The sequence below is a fragment of the Oncorhynchus gorbuscha genome, linkage group LG11 (genome assembly GCF_021184085.1).
Source record: "Oncorhynchus gorbuscha isolate QuinsamMale2020 ecotype Even-year linkage group LG11, OgorEven_v1.0, whole genome shotgun sequence".
Lineage (NCBI taxonomy): Eukaryota > Metazoa > Chordata > Actinopteri > Salmoniformes > Salmonidae > Oncorhynchus > Oncorhynchus gorbuscha.
This window is the reverse complement of record NC_060183.1, coordinates 60,138,052-60,159,849: the sequence shown is the minus strand read 5'-3', so window position 1 is coordinate 60,159,849 and position 21,798 is coordinate 60,138,052. Positions and strand designations below refer to the sequence as shown.

General features: G+C 43.5%; 1 protein-coding gene across 10 annotated transcripts in view; it reads left to right on the top strand.

Moving 5' to 3' along the window:
• The window catches only part of LOC124049043 (voltage-dependent N-type calcium channel subunit alpha-1B-like), a 232,521-nt gene that overhangs the window by 168,352 nt on the left and 42,371 nt on the right, over nucleotides 1–21,798 (top strand). For all 10 annotated transcript variants that reach the window (XR_006841351.1, XM_046370347.1, XM_046370344.1 and 7 more), the window contains 9 exons: nucleotides 4,173–4,886; nucleotides 5,006–5,208; nucleotides 6,297–6,423; nucleotides 6,580–6,709; nucleotides 7,060–7,119; nucleotides 7,350–7,456; nucleotides 17,055–17,151; nucleotides 18,056–18,216; nucleotides 20,364–20,501. Coding sequence is in view for 9 of the 10 variants with exons in the window: in XM_046370347.1 (XP_046226303.1) it covers nucleotides 4,173–4,886; nucleotides 5,006–5,208; nucleotides 6,297–6,423; nucleotides 6,580–6,709; nucleotides 7,060–7,119; nucleotides 7,350–7,456; nucleotides 17,055–17,151; nucleotides 18,056–18,216; nucleotides 20,364–20,501 (1,737 nt within the window). In the remaining variant the exon portion in view is untranslated. The remainder of the gene's footprint in view (nucleotides 1–4,172; nucleotides 4,887–5,005; nucleotides 5,209–6,296; nucleotides 6,424–6,579; nucleotides 6,710–7,059; nucleotides 7,120–7,349; nucleotides 7,457–17,054; nucleotides 17,152–18,055; nucleotides 18,217–20,363; nucleotides 20,502–21,798) is intronic.

Sequence of the window (21,798 nt, the reverse complement as noted above, 5' to 3'; positions counted from 1 at the left end):
CGAAATGACGAGGACAAACTGGAGACTCGATCTTGAACAGCAGGTGAACAGCAGGTTGCCTCGGGAAGGCACTTGAACCAGACAGACTCAGACACCTGCTCACCACGCAGCATCTGAGGAAAACACGACACGACAGGGCGATACACAAACACAGCACGGTGAATTCTAGACAAGGAACCGACAGGACAGGAACGGAACACAAAGGAAGAAATAGGGACTCTAATCAGGGGAAAGGATCGGGAACAGGTGTGGGAAGACTAAATGATTGATTAGGGGAATAGGAACAGCTGGGAGCAGGAACGGAACGATAGAGAGAAGAGAGAGCGAGAGAGTGAGAGAGGGAGGGGGAGAGAGAGGGATAGAAAGAGGGAAAGAACCTAATAAGACCAGCAGAGGGAAACGAATAGAATGGGAAGCACAGGGACAAGACAAGATAATAAATGACAAAACATGACAGTGCCTTTAAACAGCTTGGAAAATCTCAGAAAATGATGTCATGGCTTTAGAAGCTTCTGATAGGCTAATTGACATAATTTGAGTCAATTGGAGGTGTACCTGTGGATGTATTTCAAGACCTACCTTCAAACTCAGTGCTTCTTTGCTTGATATCATTAGAAAATAAAAAGAAATCAGCCAAGACCTCAGAAAACAATTGTAGATCTCCACAAGTCTGGTTGATCCTTTGGGAGCAATTTCCAAATGCCTGAAGGTACCATGTTCATCTGTACAATCAATAGTACGCAAGTGTAAACACCATGGGGCCACGCAGCTGTCATACCGCTCAGGAAGGAGACGTGTTCTGTCTCCTAGAGATGAACGTACTTTGGTGCGAAAGGTGCAAATCAATCCCAGAATAACAGCAAAAGGACCTTGTGAAAATGCTGGAGGAAACAGGTACAAAAGTATCTATATCTACAGTAAAACGAATCCTATATCGACATAACCTTAAAAGCCGCTCAGCAAGGAAGAAGTCACTGCTCCAAAACCGCCATAGAAAAGCCAGACTACAGTTTGCAACTGTACATGCGGACAAAGATCGTACTTTCTGGAGAAATGTCCTCTGGTCTGATGAAACAAAAATATAACTGTTTGGCAAAAAATTACCATCGTTATGTTTGGAGGAAAAAGGGGGAGGCTTGCAAGCCGAAGAACAACATCCCAACCGTGAAGCACGGGGGTGGCAGCATCATGTTGTGGGCGTGCTTTGCTGCAGGAGGGACTGGTGCACTTCACAAAATAGATGGCATCATGAAGGAGGAAAATTACGTGGATATATCGAAGCAATATCTCAAGACATCAGTCAGGAAGTTAAAGCTTGGTCGCAAATGGGTCTTCCAAATGGACAATGACCCCAAGCATACTTCCAACGTTGTGGCAAAATGGCTTAAGGACAACAAAGTGAAGGTATTGGAGTGGCCATCACAAAACCCCGATCTCAATCCCATGGAAAATTTGTGCGCAGAACTGAAAAAGCTTGCACGAGCAAGGAGGCCTACTAACCTGACTCAGTTACACTGTCATGGGGAATGGGCCAAAATTCACCCAACTTACTGTGGGAAGCTTGTGGAAGGCTACCCGAAACGTTTGACCCAATTAAAAAATTTAAAGGCAATGCTACCAAATGCTAATTGAGTGTATGTAAACTTCTGACCCACTGGGAATGTGATGAAAGAAATTAAAGTTGAAATAAATCATTCTATCAACTATTATTCTGACATTTCACATTATTAAAATAAATTGGTGAATATATCTGACCTAAGACAGGGAGTTTTTACAAGCATTAAATGTCAGGAATTGTGAAAAACTAAGTTTAAATGTATTTGGCCAAGGTCTATGTAAACCTCCGACTTCAACTGTATATTCATACTATACACACAGTCATACAGTCAAAAACATGTGTACATAGAAACCATCTTTGAAATGATTCCTTCGGGCCTCCCGAGTGGCACTGTGTTCTAAGGCACTGCATCACAGTGCTTCAGGCATCACTACAGACCCTGGTTTGATCCCAGGCTGTGTCACAACCGGCTGTGACCTGCAGTACCAAAGGGCGGTGCACAATTGGCCCAGCGTTGTCCGGGTTAAGGCAGGGTTTGGCCAGGGGGGCTTTACTTGGCTCATCACGCTCTAGCGACTCCTTGTGGCAGGCCGGGCTCCTGCAGGCTGTCTTTGGTCATCAGTTGAACAGCGTTTCCTCTGACACATTGGTGCAGCTGGCTTCCGGGTTAAGCGAGCAGGTGTTAAAAACTTCTTGCGTCGAGCAATCCCGTATCCGGGAGCGTAATCATAGCCTCAAGCTCATTACCATAACGCAACGTTAACTATTCATGAAAATCGCAAATTAAATAAAATAAATATATTGGCTCACAACCTTAGCCTTTTGTTAACAACACTGTCATCTCAGATTTTCAAAATATGCTTTTGAACCATAGCTACACAAGCATTTGTGTAAGAGTATTGATAGCTAGCATAGCATTAAGCCTAGTATTCAGCAGGCAACATTTTCACAAAAACAAGAAAAGCATTCAAATAAAATCATTTACCTTTGAAGAACTTTGGATTTTTTCAATGAGAAGACTCTCAGTTAGATAGCAATGTTCAGTTTTTCCCAAAATATTATTTGTGTAGGAGAAATCGCTGTTTTTTTCATCACGTGTGGCTAAGAAAAAAAAACGAAAATTCAGTCATTACAACGCCAAACTTTTTTCCAAATTAACTCCATAATATCGACAGACACATGGCAAACGTTGTTTAGAATCAAGCCTTAAGGTGTTTTTCACATATCTATTCGATGATAAGTCATTCGTGGCAGTTGGGTTTCTCCTCTGACGCAAATGGAAAAATAGACGCAGCTGGAGATTATGCAATAATTGCAACGGAGGACACCAAGCGAGCACCTGGTAAATGTAGTCTCTTATGGTCAATCTTCCAATGATATGCCTACAAATACGTCACAATGCTGCAGACACCTTGGGGAAACGACAGAAAGTTTAGGCTCATTCCTTGAGCATTCACAGCCATATAAGGAGACATTGGAACACAGCGCTTTCAAAATCTGGGGCATTTCCTGTTTGAAGTTTCATCTTGGTTTTGCCTGTAGCATCAGTTCTGTGGCACTCACAGATAATATCTTTGCAGTTTTGGAAACGTCAGAGTGTTTTCTTTCCAAAGCTGTCAATTATATGCATAGTCGAGCATCTTTTCGTGACAAAATATCTTGTTTAAAACGGGAATGTTTTTTATCCATAAATTAAAAGAGCGCCCCCTATATCCAAGAAGTTAAGAAGTGCAGCATGGCGGGTCATGTTTCGGAGGACGCATGACTCGACCTTCGCATCTCCTGAACCTATAGGAGAGTTGCAGCGATGAGACAGGATCGTAATTGGATATCACTAAATTTGGGAGAAAAAGGAGGTACATTTTTTTAAAGAAAACACTGTCATCCATAGCACAAGCATATCAACCCATGAGCATCTGTGCTTCACAACTTGCACACAAAACAAATCGCTAATTTCTCCCATATGGTCTGAGTTGCTGTACAAACAGCAGTGGGACTTTGCTGGCTGGAGACACAAGATGGTCTTTATGGATGTGCCAACACAAATACTCCCCATAGTAAACTTGTCATTCACCACGCTTGGGTTTAAAACATGCTCATCCAAACCCTCTACAGATTCACACATGGCCAGTGTGCATCCCAAATGGCACCACCCTATTCCATAGTACACTACTTTTGACCAGGGCTCTGGTCATAAGTAGTGAACTATATAGGGCATATGGTGCCATTTCAGATGCAGCCCATGTGTGAATCTGTAGAGGGTTTGGGTGAGCATGTTTTAAACCCAAGCGTGGTGAATGACAAGTTTACTATGGGGAGTATTTGTGTTGGCACATCCATAAAGACCATCTTGTGTCTCCAGCCAGCAAAGTCCCACTGCTGTTTGTACAGCAACTCAGACCATATGGGAGAAATTAGCGATTTGTTTTGTGTGCAAGTTGTGAAGCTCAGATGCTCATGGGTTGATATGCTTGTGCTATGGATGACAGTGTTTTCTTAAACACCATTAATGCCAAAATAGGAGAGCTACAGGTGAGCTGCTACTTCACTCTAACACCCTGTATCCCTCTCACCCCTCATATCCGTTCCCCTCACCTGTCCATTGGCCCTGCAGTAAGGAGCAGCAGAGAGCCAATAAGATAATGTCCGTGTGGGAGCAGCGCACCAACCAACTGCGTCGAAACAACCTGAGAGCCAGCTCTGAGGCTCTGTTCAACGAGCTGGACCCCGAGGAGCGTCTGCGGGTCTCCTCCGCCCTCCACCTGCGCTCTGACATGAAGACCCACAACGACCGCCCCCTAGTGGTGGAGCCAGGTAACGGGGACAATCCCCGACCCCCCGAGGAGGACAGAGACGGAGCAGACCCCCAGCAAGAGGGAGGAGACCCCCACGGTCCACAGCCACGTAAGCACTATCGCCACCGGGAGAGGAACGGGGAGAATGGGGAGAGCAGGCATCATACCCACCACAGCCGCAGTAGGGACCACTACCACCCAGACGGGCCCCGATCCAAAGAGGGCAAGGTGGAGAGGAACCATAGTCGAGAGGGGGGGCAGGGCCACAGGTACCATCACCAGGCTGAATCCCCAGAGGAGGGGGTTAACGGAGGGGGAGAGGGAAGGGAAGACCGCCACCACCACTCCGACAGACAGGGGAACGGGGCCCTGGCTACCAGGGACAGACTGGAGAGCAGGGGCCGGGGCCACAGGGAGGAGAACGGAGAAAGGAGGAAGCACCGCTCACGCAGAGTCAGGGCCCAGTCAACACTGGATGGAGACGAGTGTAGAGAGAATGAAGAGAGAAATGGAGACAGGGACCAAGGACACAGGTGAGACCAGTGCTGACTGACCAATACATTCTCAATGTGCTTTAATTACCTATTTTTACTAAGTCAATCACCGCAGAGCTTCACTGATGTGCACAGGCTGTGTTTTGAATGTTTTGCAGGGACAGGCAGACTGACTCTCAAGGGGAGAGCTTGGCCACCAGTCCTGTGCAGCCTCCTGCAGGTCTGCAGGCTGGAGAGAAGCAAGAGGATGCTGACAACCAGAAGAACAGCCACAGAGCCAGCCAGGCAGGCCTGAACAGCAACACTGTCCACATCCCTGTCACCATCACTGCCCCATCCAGAGAGACCACCATCATACCCAGTCAGTACCCTAGTCTCTATCTTAGTCCAGGAGTTTTCTAACTTTTCTTGCCCAGGGACCCACCGCCAAGGCAAACCAGCGACCCAGGGATCCCCCCATCATATGTTAGCAAAACAAATTGTGAATGATAACGGCAAGTAGAAGTAATTAACATTTAATAATGATAAGCAGTTTCATTTTTCTGACCACCTCACAGTTCATTGGAAGGGGAAGTGTAAACTATAACATAGTCTATTACCTAGAAAGGCATCTTCGCGGCATAGAGAAAGTGTTGCTGTTGTTAAGCACATTTTCAGCAATTCTTCAAATTTTCTCATTGAACTCATTGAAAATTTTGAAGCCAATTTTCAGAAATTCTACACACTTTGGCATAGAGCTGAGACAATTTTGCCAATTCTATTTTGCCATGGCTAATGCTGTGTTCCTCTGCTCAAACATTAGAACAATTTTACAATTTTAATGGACATTTATTTTTATAATTCTCCCTGACTGTCTCGCTTTTATTTGATTGTTAGTTCTCAAAGAGGATATTATGAAAAAATAAAGTTTAATATTTTTTGTGTGCTTTCTGTCTGTTTTTGGTCTTTAAAGTTGACACTGAAATAGTTTTTCCATCCTGTAAATTGCCACTTAAATGGCCTGCTTAAGAATTGTCTCCATATTAAAGGGATAGTTCAAGATTTTGGCAATGAAGCCATTTATCTATTTCCCTAGAGTCGGATGAACAGGAACAGTTTGCATGCTAGTGAAACAACCTCTAACTTCCTTCATGCTGGACGCAGTGACATAACAATGGTGGGAAAAAAATCCCCACAACCCCTAGGGAGCCGCGGACCCTAGTTTGAAAACCCCTGCCTTTATCAATACCTCAGTCTGTACCCCAGTCAGTTCCTCACTGTGTTATGTTCCTCTTAGCCATAGGCTTCAGGGGAAACACTTGGGTGAAAGTATAGTGTAACATTAGGTTAGTATGACTGATCAGTGCCTGATCAGCTGTGTGTTGGTTATGTTGTAGTGAAGGTCTATCATGAGTTCTTTCTAAGTGTAATCTCTCTCTCTCACTCTCGCACTCACTCTCTCTTTGCTAGTGGATAACACAGACTGTGAGAGCCTCCGCCTGAACGAGGAGAAGAAGGACTTGGAGGAGGAGCTGAAGAACGGTCCCAAACACATTCTCCCCTACAGCTCCATGTTTGTGTTTGGACAGACCAACCCGTAAGTCATGTCCTGAGACAGGGAACCTTTTGGCTAGTAAGACTAGTCTGGGCTCAAACTGTTTCTGCATTTCTATATTGGGTGCCACTCAGTATTACGTCAGCGTTTTGAGAGGTTATGTTGAGTGCACTCAGTGAGATTACCTGTGTTGTTCAGTGTGCGTCGGCTGTGCCACTACGTGGTGAACCTGCGTTACTTTGAGATGTGTATCCTGTCGGTCATCACCATGAGCAGCATAGCCCTGGCTGCTGAAGACCCTGTGCAGGCCAATGCACCACGCAACAACGTGAGTCCTGCAAGAGTACACACACACACACACACACACTCACACACTGCTGGGCATTTGGGTACGGAGGCCTGAGGAGCAACTCCTACTAGCGCTAAAGGAATTGCATCCAAATCCCAGAACACCCTCAGTCCGACTAGCTGATTTATTAGGCTTGATTGAGCTGCCAGAAGCTTCTAGAATTTCTGCTAATATCACCTGAAAGTTGTACTTTGTGAGAGTGCTACAGAAACAAAAATATTCATAAATATGAGCTGAGTGCTGCTAAGGTGATTGCCTGCTGTGTGTCTTGAGGAAGAGGAAAGAAGACGGGCTGTGTGACATCTGACCGAACATTTAATCATTTGCAGGTGCTCAAGTATCTGGACTACGTCTTCACGGGAGTGTTCACCTTTGAGATGGTGATTAAGGTGAGAGGTCATACTGGTGAAATGGTTGGAAATAGACATACAACAGTTCCCTCCGTTTGAACACACAGAGGTACTCTCTTAGGTTGCAGCTAGAATTAGCTCCACTGTAATGCGGTAGCACTGGTATTACAGTATATCCAAGACCAGGGCTCCTTGCTGAAGTGGTAACACTCATCCATTACCATTCATAATGTGGATCATCTTCCTTATGACTTTAACTCTGTGTGTAGATGATAGACCTGGGACTGCTCCTTCATCCTGGTTCTTACTTCCGGGACCTGTGGAACATCCTGGACTTTATTGTGGTCAGTGGAGCTCTGGTGGCGTTCGCCTGCTCGTAAGTAAACACTTGACATACTGTTTGTTCTTGTGCCAGCTGTAGGTGGGGTTAAAGGGGCAATCTGGGATTCGAAAAACCAAACAAAGCAGGGACCTCACCATTTGTTTTGGTAAAAAGCTGAGGAATGGGGCTGGAGAAATTGAAAATGTATGTTCCAATCCCAGATCTCTCCTTTAAATTGATTACAGTATTAGGACTGTTTCAAATCCTTTTTCAGCCAACAGCACCTCTCCCCTAGGTTGTCACTTCACAGCCAACAGCACCTCTCCCCTAGGTTGTCACTTCACAGCCAACAGCACCTCTCCCCTAGGTTGTCACTTCACAGCCAACAGCACCTCTCCCCTAGGTTGTCACTTCACAGTCAACAGCACCTCTCCCCTAGGTTATCACTTCACAGCCAACAGCACCTCTCCCCTAGGTTGTCACTTCACAGTCAACAGCACCTCTCCCCTAGGTTGTCACTTCACAGTCAACAGCACCTCTCCCCTAGGTTGTCACTTCACAGCCAACAGCACCTCTCCCCTAGGTTGTCACTTCACAGTCAACAGCACCTCTCCCCTAGGTTGTCACTTCACAGTCAACAGCACCTCTCCCCTAGGTTGTCACTTCACAGTCAACACACTGACTCTCCAGCTGGCGCATCTACAAATATGCCAGTCTGGGTGGAGCACTCACTCACCCTCCACAGCCCAAAACATTCCCCCAAATCAACCTCTCTGTACAGCTCTGAGGGGCTTTAAACCACTTTGCCTGTGGTTATTTGCCAAAATGGGTTGTTGCTCAAACTCTTCTTTTAACCTTTAATCACCCCTCCCATCTGTGTAGTAGGGTGTGTGGGATGTGTTTAATGAGCGTGAGGTTATGCTGGGGAGGTGGGCGGGGGCTTCGTCTTAGTGCTAATGTACAGCAGTTGTTCTCTCCCTCCCTGGTACTGAGAGGGAAATGTTATCAGGTGCTTCTATGGCAAGTAACACACACAGTCTCAGACATACACACACAAAGACAATAAAGGGAAGTGAAATCCAGTCTTTCCAACCAGTAAAAGGAAATTGTGTATTCTCTCCCACAACCAACTCAGTCAGTTATTTTGCACCCCAGTGGTGTCATGGTGGGGCTAATGTGTAATAAATAACCTGTGAAGTAGTCTATTGTACCACATTTGTATTGCTGTTGTCTATCTTACTCTTCTCTCTTTTTTCTGAACTGTAGCCTATTGTATATGAATGGTTTTCTGTGTCGCTGACTGTCTCTTTCTCATTTATTTCTGTCCCTCCATCTTTCTCTTTTGTGGCTTGGATTGCTTTCAGGAGCTTCATGGGGTAATGCCTTTGTTTGCCTGCTTTTTTCCCCTTTGTCTCTTTTGTCTTTCTTGACAGTTTATCTCTCTATCTATCTATCTATCTATCTATCTATCTATCTATCTATCTATCTATCTATCTATCTATCTATCTATCTATCTATCTATCTATCTATCTATCTATCTCTCTCTCTCTCTCTCTCTCTCTCTCTCTCTCTCTCTCTCTGTCTCTCGTTCGGTTTGTCTCTCTGTCTGTTTCTCTGTCCATCCTAGTCAACAGAGCCTATGCCCAACATGTAGCCAGTAGCCTCACGCTCATTTCTCAAGCTTTTTGATTAGTTAGCCTGTATTAGAGTTCGACCGATTATGATTTTTCAACGCCGATACCGATTATTGGAGGACCCCAAAAAAAGAAGCCGACACCGATTATTCGGCAGATTCTTTACATTTATTTGTAATAATGACAATTACAACAATACTGAATGAACACTTATTTTAACTTAATATAATACATCAATAAAATCAATTTAGCCTCAAATAAATAATGAAACGTGTTCAATTTGTTTTAAATAATGCAAAAACAAAGTGTTGGAGAAGAAAGTAAAAGTGCAATATGTGCCATGGCACATAAAAAAAGAAGAAAGCTAACGTTTAAGTTCCTTGCTCAGAACATGAGAACATATGAAAGCTGGTGGTTCCTTTTAACATGAGTCTTCAATATTCCCAGGTAAGAAGTTTTAGGTTGTAGTTATTATAGGAATTATAGGACTATTTCTCTCTATACCATTTGTATTTCATTAACCTTTGACTATTGGATGTTCTTATAGGCACTTTACTATTGCCAGTGTAACAGTATAGCTTCCTTCCCTCTCCTCGCTCCTCCCTGGGCTCGAACCAGGAACACAACAACAACAGCCACCCTCAAAGCAGCATTACCCATGCAGAGTAAGGGGAACAACTACTCCAAGTCTCAGAGCGAGTGACGTTTGAAACACTATAGCGTGTACCCCGCTAACTAGCTAGCCATTCCACATTGGTTACACCAGCCTCATCTCGGGAGGTAAACAGCGCAATGCTTGACGCACAACGAAGAGCTGCTGGCAAAACGCACAAAAGAGCTGTTTGAATGAATGCTTACGAGCCTGCTGCTGCCTACCACCGCTCAGTCAGACTGCTCTATCAAATCATAGACTTAGTTATAACATAATAACACACAGAAATACGAGCCTTAGGTCATTAATATGGTCGAATCCAGAAACTATCATCTCAAAAACATTCTTTCAGTGAAATACGGAACCATTCCGTATTTTATCTCAGGGGTGGCATCCATTAGTCTTAACATTCCTGTTACATTGCACAACCTTCAATGTTTTGTCATAATTACGTAAAATTCTGGCAAATTAGGCGCCCCAAATTAGGCATCCCAAACTGTTGCATATACACTGACTGTGCAATGAACGCAAGAGAAGTGACACAATTTCACCTGGTTAATATTGCCTGCTAAGCTGGATTTCTTCTAGATAAATATGCAGGTTTAAAATATATACTTCTGTGTATTGATTTTAAGAAAGGCATTGATGTTCATGGTTAGGTACACGTTGGAGCAACAATACGCACCGCATCGATTATATGCAACGCAGGACACGCTAGATAAACTAGTAATATCATCAACCATGTGTAGTTAACTAGTGATTATGATTGATTGTTTAATGCTAGCTAGCAACTTAGCTTGACTTACTGCATTCGCGTAACAGGCAGTCTCCTCGTGGAGTGCAAAGAGAGGCAGGTGGTTAGAGCGTTGGTCTAGTTAACTGTAAGGTTGCAAGATTGAATCCCCCGAGCTGACACGGTGAAAATCTGTCGTTCTGTCCCTGAACGAGGCAGTTAACCCACCGTTCCTAGGCCGTCATTGAAAATAAGAATGTGTTCTTAACTGACTTGCCAAGTTAAATAAAGATTAAATAAAGGTGTAAAAAATAATAATAATGAAATCTGCCAAATCGGTGTCCAAAAATACTGATTTCCGATTGTTATGAAAACTTGAAATCGGCTATTCCAATTAAATTGGTCGACCTCTAGCCTGTATAGCTACGCATCTATAGATTCACCCTCATTATATTACTGTAGATTATTGGGTCACATTCCATTTGGATAGTCCCATATAGATGCTCTACAGATGGTCATCATACTATCTGTTGAAAAGCAACTGCTTGCTAAGGTTACAGTTAGGGTTAGCTGTGGAATAAGAGTTAGGGTAGGGGTTAAGATTAGGGTTGGGATAAGGGTTATGGTTAGATTTAGGGTTTGGTTTAGTGGATGGTGTTGTTGAATGTTATTGAACATCTACAAACCATCTAAATGGGACTGTCCAAATAAATAGTTTCCTGTTATTCTGACCATTTGCATATGTTCACTCATTTACTCTTCCATTGAAAATTCACACTCACTCATTATTGAGAGGGTGTTTTTGCATGTTTTTTTTAAATATATTTTTTATTTTACCTTTATTTAACCAGGCAAGTCAGTTAAGAACGAATTCTTATTTTCAATGACGGCCTGGGAACAGTGGGTTAACTGCCTGTTAAGGGGCAGAGCGACAGATTTGTACCTTGTCAGCTCGGGGGTTTGAACTCGTAACCTTCCGGTTACTAGTCCAACGCTCTAACCACCGCTCTAACCACCCTGCCGCCCCAAACAGTAGTTTTATTTGATGTAGGTACGTTGGAGGTGTGTGAGTGTGCATGTGAATGGCTGTCTATATGCACATACATCCTTGTGTGTGCGTGCACGTGTGAATGTGCATGTGGGTGAGTGTGTCTGTGCGTGTGAGTGCGTGCATGCATGCGTGTTTGTGGTAGTTGTCCCATAATGCTGTCACAGTAGGGTATGTATGTTTGTTCCTCTCCTGGTGCTGTGGGATGCTGATAGGGAGGTTATCTGGAGGATACACTTCCTCTCCCTAGCTGCTCACCTCACAGACAGACAGACAGACAGAACTGTGTCTCTTGTCGAACGTCATGTCTTGTCCTCCTTAATGCCATCTCACTGGAAAAACTCTCTATCAGAAAATGAGGCCTGAGTCCCAAATGGCATCCCATTTACCAATGTAGTGCACTTATTTTGACCAGGCCCCATATGGCTCTGGTCAAAACTAATGCACTATGTAGGGAACAGGGTGTAATTTGGAACTCATTCTGGGTCTTCTTGTCAGAAACAGATGGACAGCTAAAACTGTCCTTTTACTATTTTCTTCAGTCTGTTAGGTTTCTGCTCTTTTTTCACTTAAACTTAGTAAAATCATTCCGTGTGCTTGTCATTATCTCTTTCTTTCTGCTGTATTTAAATGTTCTTATTAAGTCTTAAGGATAACTAGCACCACAGTATCTCCATGCCTATTCAACAGTAGTAGTGGTAGTAGTAGTAGTATTATTGGCTTAAAGTGTTTATTTTGCTCAGTGTTTCTGTATATTTCTGCCTTTTTCTTTGTCTCTATGAAGCAGCCTTAATATCTTATGTGCTTTGGGTTTGTTCTCTGTGATTCGTGACGTGTGTTTGTTTGCGTGTGTCCTGTTTATCATTGCTTTTCTTCATCAGATCGCAACAAAGCGTGACCAGGTGGGGACCTACCCTCTCTCTGTCATTGACCCCTGACCCCAAAAACGTTCCCCTATCAACCTCCTCCATCGCATTCCAAAACGCTCACTTTCTCTGCTGGATACCCATTCCACCTCTTACGCTCTCAATGAACTAATCCCAGTCCCAATGAGGAACTATTGGAGACCCAGTAGCTTTCAGAAGACAATCACTGATCAGATTCATCTCTGTCCCTTGTTGCCATTGTGTGCCGACATGCCAAAGCAAAGGACAGTTGTACAATGCCAACATTTACAGTTGGAATTAGAATGAAAGTATATCAAATTAATACTAATATATTTATAGTGCATTTGGAAAGAATTTAAGCCACTTCGCTTTTTCCACATTTTGTTACGTTACAGCCTTATTCTAAAATGGATTAAATAGTTTTTTTCCCTCGTAAATCTACACACAATACCCCATAGTAACAAAGCAAAAACAGGTTTTTAGAAATGTTTGCAAATGTACACTACCATTCAAAAATGTGTAGTCACTTAGAAATGTCCTTGTTTTTGAAAGAAACGCACATTTTTTGTCCATTTAAAATAACATCAAATTCATCAGAAATACAGTGTAGACATGGTTAATGTTGTAAATGACTATTATAGCTGGAAACAGCAGATAAAAAAGAAGATATCTACATAGGTGTACAGAGGCCAATTATCAGCAACAATCACTCCTGTGTTCCAATAGCATGTTGTGTTAGCTAATCCAAGACTATCATTTAGAATAAAAAATATATATTATTTATTTTATTTTACCATGTTTTCTCCCAATTTCGTGGTATCCAATTGTTTTTAGTAGCTACCAACTTGTCTCATCGCTACAACTCCCGTACGGGCTCGGGAGAGACGAAGGTTGAAAGTCATGCGTCCTCCGATACACAATCCAACCAAGCCGCACTGCTTCTTAACACAGCGCGCATCCAACCCAGAAGCCAGCCGCACCAATGTGTCGGAGGAAACACCATGCACTTGGCAACCTTGGTTAGCGCGCACTGCGCCCGGCCGCCCACAGGAGTCGCTGGTGCGCGATGAGACAAGGATATCCCTACTGGCCAAACCCTGGAGCATCAGCATTTGTGGGTTCAATTACAGGTTCAAAATGTCAAGAAACAAAGAACGTTCTTCTTAAACTCGTCAGTCTATTCGGGTTCTGAGAAATGAAGGCTATTCCATGTGAGAAATTGCCAAGAAACTTGTACAACCCTGTGTACTACTCCCTTTACAGAACAGTACAAACGGGCTGTAACCAGAATAGAAAGAGGAGTGGGAGGGCCCGGTGCACAACTGAGCAAGTCCTCAACTGGCAGCTTCATTAAATAGTACCCGGAAAACACCAGTCTCAACATCAACAGTGAAGAGGCGACTTTGGGATGCTATCCTTCTAGGCAGAGTTGCAAAGAAAAAGCTATATCTTAGACTGGCCAATAATAATAGAAGAATAAGATGGGCAGAAGAACACAGACAATGGACAGAGGAACTCTGCCTAGAAGGCCAGCATCCCGGAGTCACATCTTCACTGTTGCCATTGAGACTGGTGTTTTGCGGGTACTAATTAATGAACCTGCCAGTTGATGACTTGTGAGGCGTCGGTTTCTCAAACTAGACACTCTAATGTACTTGTCCTCTTGTTCAGGAACTCTGGAGATCATCGGGTTCTTGGGCACCTCCCAACCAAGGCCTTCTCACCCGATTGCTCAGTTTAGCCGGCCGGCTCTAGGAAGAGTCTTGGTGGTTCCAAACTTCCTCCGTTTAAGAATGATGGAGGCCACTGTGTTCTTGTGGACCTTCAATGCTGCAGCAATGTTTTGCTACCCTTCCCCAGATCTGTGCCTCGACATAATCCTGTCTCGGAGCTCTACAGACAATTCCTTCCACCTCGTGGCTTTGTTTTTGCTCTGACATGCACTGTCAACTGTGGGACCTTATATAGACAGGTGTGTGCATTTCCAAATCATGTCCAATCATGCATTTAACACAGGTGCACTCCAATCAAGTTGTTGAAACATCTCAAGGATGATCAATGGAAACAGGATGCACCTGAGCTCAATTTTGAATCTCATAGCAAAGAGTCTGAATACTTAAGCAGATAAGGTATTTCTGTTTAATTTTTTTTATACATTTGCAAAATGTTCTAAAAACCTGTTTTCGCTTTGTTATTATGGGCTATTGTATATAGATTGATTGGGGGGGTCTGTAACGTAATAGATCTGGGACTGCTCCTCCATCTTTATCTTAAATAGTGAAGGAGTTAGCGAGAAGGGCAGATCAGGGAGAGTGAATCGTGTTTCTGGGTTGAGAGAGCAGAAGGTTCGGAATAATGCTCATGTTCTACTGGGAGGCAGATTATTGTAAACAGGAAATGCTGTGCTTTCTCTCTCGGAAAGGGGCAACCAATAAGGCTGTAGTCATGGTTACCGAGGATAACCTCGCATCTGGCTGCTGCAGCTGCACACACAAGGCATATCAGGGCTGATCTGAGCTACTTAATGTGAACACACACACACATCTATTCTTCCTGCCTACAGCTCTTCTGAAAGCTATTGAGGAATGGTTCACTCGCCATCTAGACGTGTTGAGACCCTGGATTGATATGGGCGGGGGTTGACTTACCGGATTGCATGCTGGGGTAACCAGATCTTCAGTGCATGCATGACTGTTGCATACCAGTGTATTAGACCTAAAGCTCCCATTGGGTAAGAAAAAGTCAACACGCCCATTCTGTGTGGAACCATGCTTCTGTTTTCTCTAGTTATCGAGGTAGTTGTCTCCACTGAATACACCTAGACGAACTCATTATGGGTTCAGTCCTTGAGATGGGTGCACAACACATACTGTATAGCTCCAGTTTACGTGCCAATCGTCCGTTGACGGCAGTGTGAGATTTATTCCATAGTATGAGGTGTGTACTTCAGTTCAGTATGCACCTCTAGTCATGATTTCAAACTGTATAGTGCAGTACATTGCACGGTGCTCCACTGAGAGTGGAAAGGCAGGGTTGCTCTCTCATCCCCTCTAGCAGAATCATGGATGGGTTACAACTTCCTACAGTCAGTTCTTCTTTGGAGCCTCCTAGTCCTCCTCCACTGGCTGTCTGGGCCTTATTTCACACTGAATTTAGGAGCTCCAGCCCCATCTATATTGATGGACAGAGAGGACTGACTGATTTCTGCCTGATTTCTGCCTGTGTAAGAGGGGAGATATGCACTCTAGAGAGTTCACTACAGAGGCATTATCAACCTGCCGAGGAGCTGTGACCACACACACACACACACACACACACACACACACACACACACACACACACACACACACACACACACACACACACACACACACACACACACACACACACACACACACACACACACACACACACACACACACGCAGTCTTGTACAACTAACCTTGTGGGGGGACACAATTCAGTCCCATTCATAATCGTATTTTCCCTAACCCTTATCCTAACCTTAACCCGGAAACCTAACCTTAACTCTAACCCCCCTAGAAATAGCACTTGACCTTGTTGGGACTACTAGACTGCTGGTCCCCACAAGTATTGTTAAACACGTCCACACTAGACATGCTCACACACGCACTCATACACACACACTAAAGTATGTAACCTCATAATAAACACACAGAATATACGATGGTGAGAGTATATGGACAGCCACAGTGTGTAAATGTGACTGGTAGATTATTGTATTGACACCACACTGTCCATCTGGCTCCTGAGGACGGTACTATATATTGTCCCCGCCATTGTGGCAAGAACATCAGTGGTTCCTGCAAAGAAGCTCGTCCCTGACTCAGGGCTGGTTTCTTTGTATCATTTTCTACCACTGTGTATGTCTGTTATTCTACAGAAATACCAGTGGATAGTGTATTGTAGTCCTTTGTCCTATTATGTGATTGCTCCCTGTATTGCTCTTAAAATATGATTCAATAGCTCTATTGCTCTATGTAGGTATGTTTCTGTACAATAACCCATCAACTCACATGCATGTACTCTACTAACTCTATTGTACTCTACTAACTCTATTGTACTCTACCAACTCTATTGTACTCTACCAAGTCTATTGTACTCTACCAACTCTATTGTACTCTGCTGTACTCTACCAACTCTATTGTACTCTACTGTACAATATTGTACTCTACTGTACTCTACCAACTCTATTGTACTCTACCAATTCTACTGTACTCTACTGTACTCTATTGTATTCTACTGTACTCTACTCTACTGTACTCTACTAACTGCTGAATATACCTACTAGAACTTGTAACTGCAAGGATGGGTGGTATTTGATTTATACATGTGTGCCTTAAAGAGAGAGAGTTTAATGAATACCGTGTATGCCAAAAGAGGCTGGTGGGAGAAGCTATGGGCTCATTGTAATGGCTAGAATGGAATGACTGGTATGGTATCAAATATATGGAAACCACGTATTTTACTCTGTTCCATTTATTCCATTCCAACAATGAGCCCGTCCTCCTATAGCTCCTCCCACCAGCCTCCTCGTGTGTGTGTGTGTGTGTGTGCGTGCGTGCGTGCGAGACAGGTCAAAAGGTAAGGTAGTGGTGAGAGCCTGTGGGCCACAGCATAATGCCTACTCTCCTTTTGTTTGGTCTATAGTCACTAACTGTGGGCTTGCTCTGTGCAGAGGAACTAAAGGCAAGGACATCAACACAATCAAGTCTCTCAGGGTGCTGCGAGTTCTAAGGCCTCTGAAGACCATCAAACGACTGCCAAAACTCAAGGTAGCTACATCTGTTACCTGTTCGCTCCGCTCTGACACAACAGAAAAGCCACTTCCATGGCCAGTTACAAGTCAAACAAACACATACGGATGCACTGACGAACGTACACACACACACACACACACACCTGTGCCTCTGCAACACACACACACAGAAATTGCATCAGCAGCCAGTGGATGAATAACTCCCAAGTGATTTGTATGAGATATAAACTAATAAATTAATCACATCAGTGGGAGAGAAGAGGAGGGTGAGATGTAATGACTGATATCCACAGTGTCTATCTTCATATACCAGTTAATCATCCTCTACCCGGTGACAAATGGGGAGAAATGCTAATCTGTCTCACTCTTTTCAGGACCCCAGCTCTGATCTTGTCTCACAAGGACTAGACCAAAGTAATTGATGTGTGGAAAGGTAGTTGATCAGACCAAAGATAGCAGCACATCCTTTTGAAGTAATTGATGGGTTGATTGAGATTGAGATCAGGGTTAGCAGGGAGGTAAGCCCTTCTACTCCCTACCTCTGGTCCAGGGCGTTACATGCTGCTTGCTGAGGCTGAAGGCTCAGTGTCAGCAAGCTGCACGTAACACACGGGACTAGAGCTAATCACTCTCATACACTTAGCTATTTGTACTGAGTGACATGAGTGACGTAAAAAATAACTTACTTCAGGGAGTAGCTCTGTGAGTTACTGTCTCATTCATCCCTGCAGATACATATTAATTGGGAAGATTTCAAAACATGCCATGACAGGGAGACAGTCATTCAAACCACAAATTGATCAACAGAGTGCTGCGTAGAGACTGTGTGCATGTGTCTAGATGGGTGTTCACATGCATGGTAACGTGTTTGAGTGATTGTGTGTACCTCTATTTATTGGTGTGTGTGTGTCCTCCTCCAGGCCGTGTTTGACTGTGTGGTCAACTCTCTGAAGAACGTGCTCAACATCCTCATTGTCTACATGCTCTTCATGTTCATCTTCGCTGTGATCGCTGTGCAGCTGTTCAAGGGCAAATTCTTCTACTGCACCGACGAGTCTAAAGGTCTGGAGAAGGACTGCAGGTACAGGACACACTCACACCGTTGACACTGACTGGTATTGGATATGCCCTTACAAAAAAGAAACATGACAAAGTCACGAGAGAACAAATCACCTGCAAAAATGTGAATACATATGTTTTATATCATATATAGTTGAAGTCAGATGTTTACATACACTTAGATCGGAGTCATTAAAACTCATTTATCAACGACTCCACTAATGTCTTGTTAACAAACTAGAGTTTTGGCAAGTCGGTTAGGACATCTACTGTGTGCCTGACACAAGTCATTTTTCCAACAGTTGTTTACAGACAGATTATTTCATTTCTAATTCACTGTATCACAATTCCAGTGGGTCAGATGTTTACATACACTAAGTTGACTGTGCCTTTAAACAGCTTGGGAAATCCCCGAAAAGGATTTCATGGCTTTGGAAACTTCTGATAGGCAAATTGACATAATTTGAGTCAATTGGAGGTGTACCTGTGGATGTATTTCAAGGCCTACCTTCAAACTCATTGCTTCTTTGCTTGACAAGATGGGAAAATCAAAGAAATCAGCCAAGACTTAAAAAAAGATTTGTAGACCTCCACAAGTCTGGTTCATCCTTGGGAGCAATTTCCAAACGCCTGAAGGTACACAGGTATAAACACCATGGGACCACGCAACCATCATACCGCTCAGGAAGAAGACACGTTCTGTCTCCTAGAGATGAACGTTCTTTGGTGCGAAAAGTGCAAATCAATCCCAGAACAACAGCAAAGGACCTTGTGAAGATGCTGGAGGAAACAGGTACAAAAGTATCTATATCCACAGTAAAACGAGTCCTATATCGACATAACCTTAAAGGCCACTCAGCAAGGAAGAAGCCACTGTTCCAAAACCACCGTAAAAAAGCCAGACTACGGTTTGCAACTGCACATGGGGACAAAGATCATACTTTTTGGAGAAATGTTCTCTGATCTGATGAAACCAAAATAGAACTGTTTGGCCATAATAACCATTGTTATGTTTGGAGGAAAAACGGGGAAGACTTGCAAGCCGAAGAACAACATCCCAACCGTGAGGCACGGGGGTGGCAGCAATCATGTTGTGGGGGTGCTTTGCTGCAGGAGGGACTGGTGCACTTCACAAAATAGATGGCATCATGAGAAGTCAATTAAGTGGATATGTTGAAGCAACATCTCAAGACATCAGTCAAATGGGTCTTCCAAATGGACAATGACCCCAAGCATACTTCCAAAATTGTGGCAAAATGGTTCAAGGACAACAAAGTCAAGGTATTGGAGTGGCCATCACAAAGCCCTGACCTCAAACCTATAGAACATTTTTGGGCAGAACTGAAAAAGCGTTTCCGAGCAAGGAGGCTTACAAACCTGTTACACCAGCTCTGTCATGAAGAATGGGCCACAATTCACCCAACTTATTGTGGGAAGCTTGTGGAAGGCTACCTGAAAAATTTGACCCAAGTTAAACAATTTAAAGGCAACGCTACCAAATACTAATTGAGTGTATGTAAACTTCTGACCCACTGGGAATGTGATGAAAGAAATAAAAGTTGAAATAAATCATTCTATCAACTATTATTCTGACTTTTCACATTCTTAAAATAAAGTGGTGATCCTAACTGACCTAAGACATGGAATTTTTACAAGCATTGAATGTCAAGAATTGTGAAAAACTGATTTTAAATGTATTTGGCTAAGGTGTACGTAAACTTCTGACCTCAACTGTATATGGATTCGTATGCTTCATTTATAAGTCCATAAATCTATGTAGCAACTAAGGATTTCCCCTTTAAAAGGCAGTGACCATCATACAGCAGAACTGTCGCCATTTGAACATTATCCATTAACCTGCCCCATTTATTCTGTCTACTCTTCCACGAATGTCCCGCAAAATCGTTCCCGTCTCGCATTTGGGCTTTTTAGATGTGGTCGCCTTAATTGCCTCAACGGAACATTGCTACTGCAAAATGTTAACACCATCTTTTCACATGTGAAAATGAGATGTTTGCAGTTGGAGTGTTTTTTGTGAATATAGCTTGTGCCAATTTACCTACAAGATAACAATACAATACTGTGCTATTCTCTTTCTATTTTTCTTTCTTTCTCTCTTTGTCTGTCTCTCTTTCTCCTCTCTCTCCCCCTCTTTCCATCGTTCATCAGGGGTAAGTTTCTGGACTATGACGGTGATGAAGTGGCGGCCCAGGATCGTGAGTGGAGGAAGTATGAGTTCCATTACGACAATGTGCTGTGGGCCTTCCTCACCCTATTCACCGTCTCCACCGGGGAGGGCTGGCCAATGTGAGTAGCCCACATGAGCCAATCAGCTGTAGAGAGAAGCTCATTCCAGCCAATTACCTATAAGGACCTTGTCACATAACTACAGGCTAGCACATCACTGGTAATGAGCTACTCACATAACCACAGACTAGGTAGCCAATCAACTGTGAAGAGAAATACAGGCCAGCCAATCCCCTACATGTGGCCTACTTACATTGCTACCGACTAGCCAGTCACTGGCAATGGCCTACACACATAACCATAGGCCACTCAATCACCTACACATCACCTATTCACATAACTACCGGCTAGCCAAATAGCTTCCCAAATAATTCCAGGCAGACTAGAGGGTTCCTATCGGGTCCATTGACCCCTATTGAATGTACACAGTATCCTCAACAAGATGAGCATCCTATTTGACATCCATTCCAAAGGACAAAGTGCCAATGATGTGGGGGAAATAAATGATCTCGGGTGAGACTAGGTGGGGTGGAATCCAGTGGGAGAGGTGTGTGTGCGTGCGTAATGGCGTGCGTGTGCTGAGGTAATGTTCAGGAGAAGACAGCGCTAGTCAGTATGATGGCCTTCATCATTTGCACTAATTTATGGCATGTAGAACCTGACCAGGGTTGGAGTTGAGGACACCACAACGTCTTAAGTGCTCTCCTCAGCTAGTCAGTCATTCATCTTCTCTCTCTGTCTCTCTCCACATCTCCTTCCTCGGGGAAATCATTACCCCAAGTACACAGTTTATCAAGGGCTACACAATAAAATGTAAAAGAGCTAACTAGCGTTAGATTCATCTTTAAATCAAAATGGCTCTATTCCCTGTGACTTAGCGAATAGGGCTTGAGAAGGGGTACTACAGCTCTTTTTGCTATTCTCAGAAATTAATATAAAGCAGAATATCTTCAAAACATCAGTGTTTTTAGTTTTATTTACACATTTGCTGCATATCTGTTTTAATCATATTCAAAAAACTCATTTTTTGTTGTTGTTATGCAACCTGGTAAACATTCATATATTCCCTGCTTCATAATATTATTCCCTGCTGTACTCAGCTATGGAAGATGAAAGATGAATATTGGACATATTTTGTTCCAGTGAATGTATTGCTTTTTTTCCCCACAGCCTGCTTGTACATCACATATTCTTGTGTGTCCTCCCTGCCATGGCTGCCTAGTGGTGTATGTATAGGTTAAAACAATTAAGCTAGTTAGGCTTAGATAGTATTAGGATAGTTTCCTCTAGGTACAGATCTAGAATCAGCTTCCCCTACCCAAATCCTTACTTTAACCATTAATGGGAAAAATGCAAA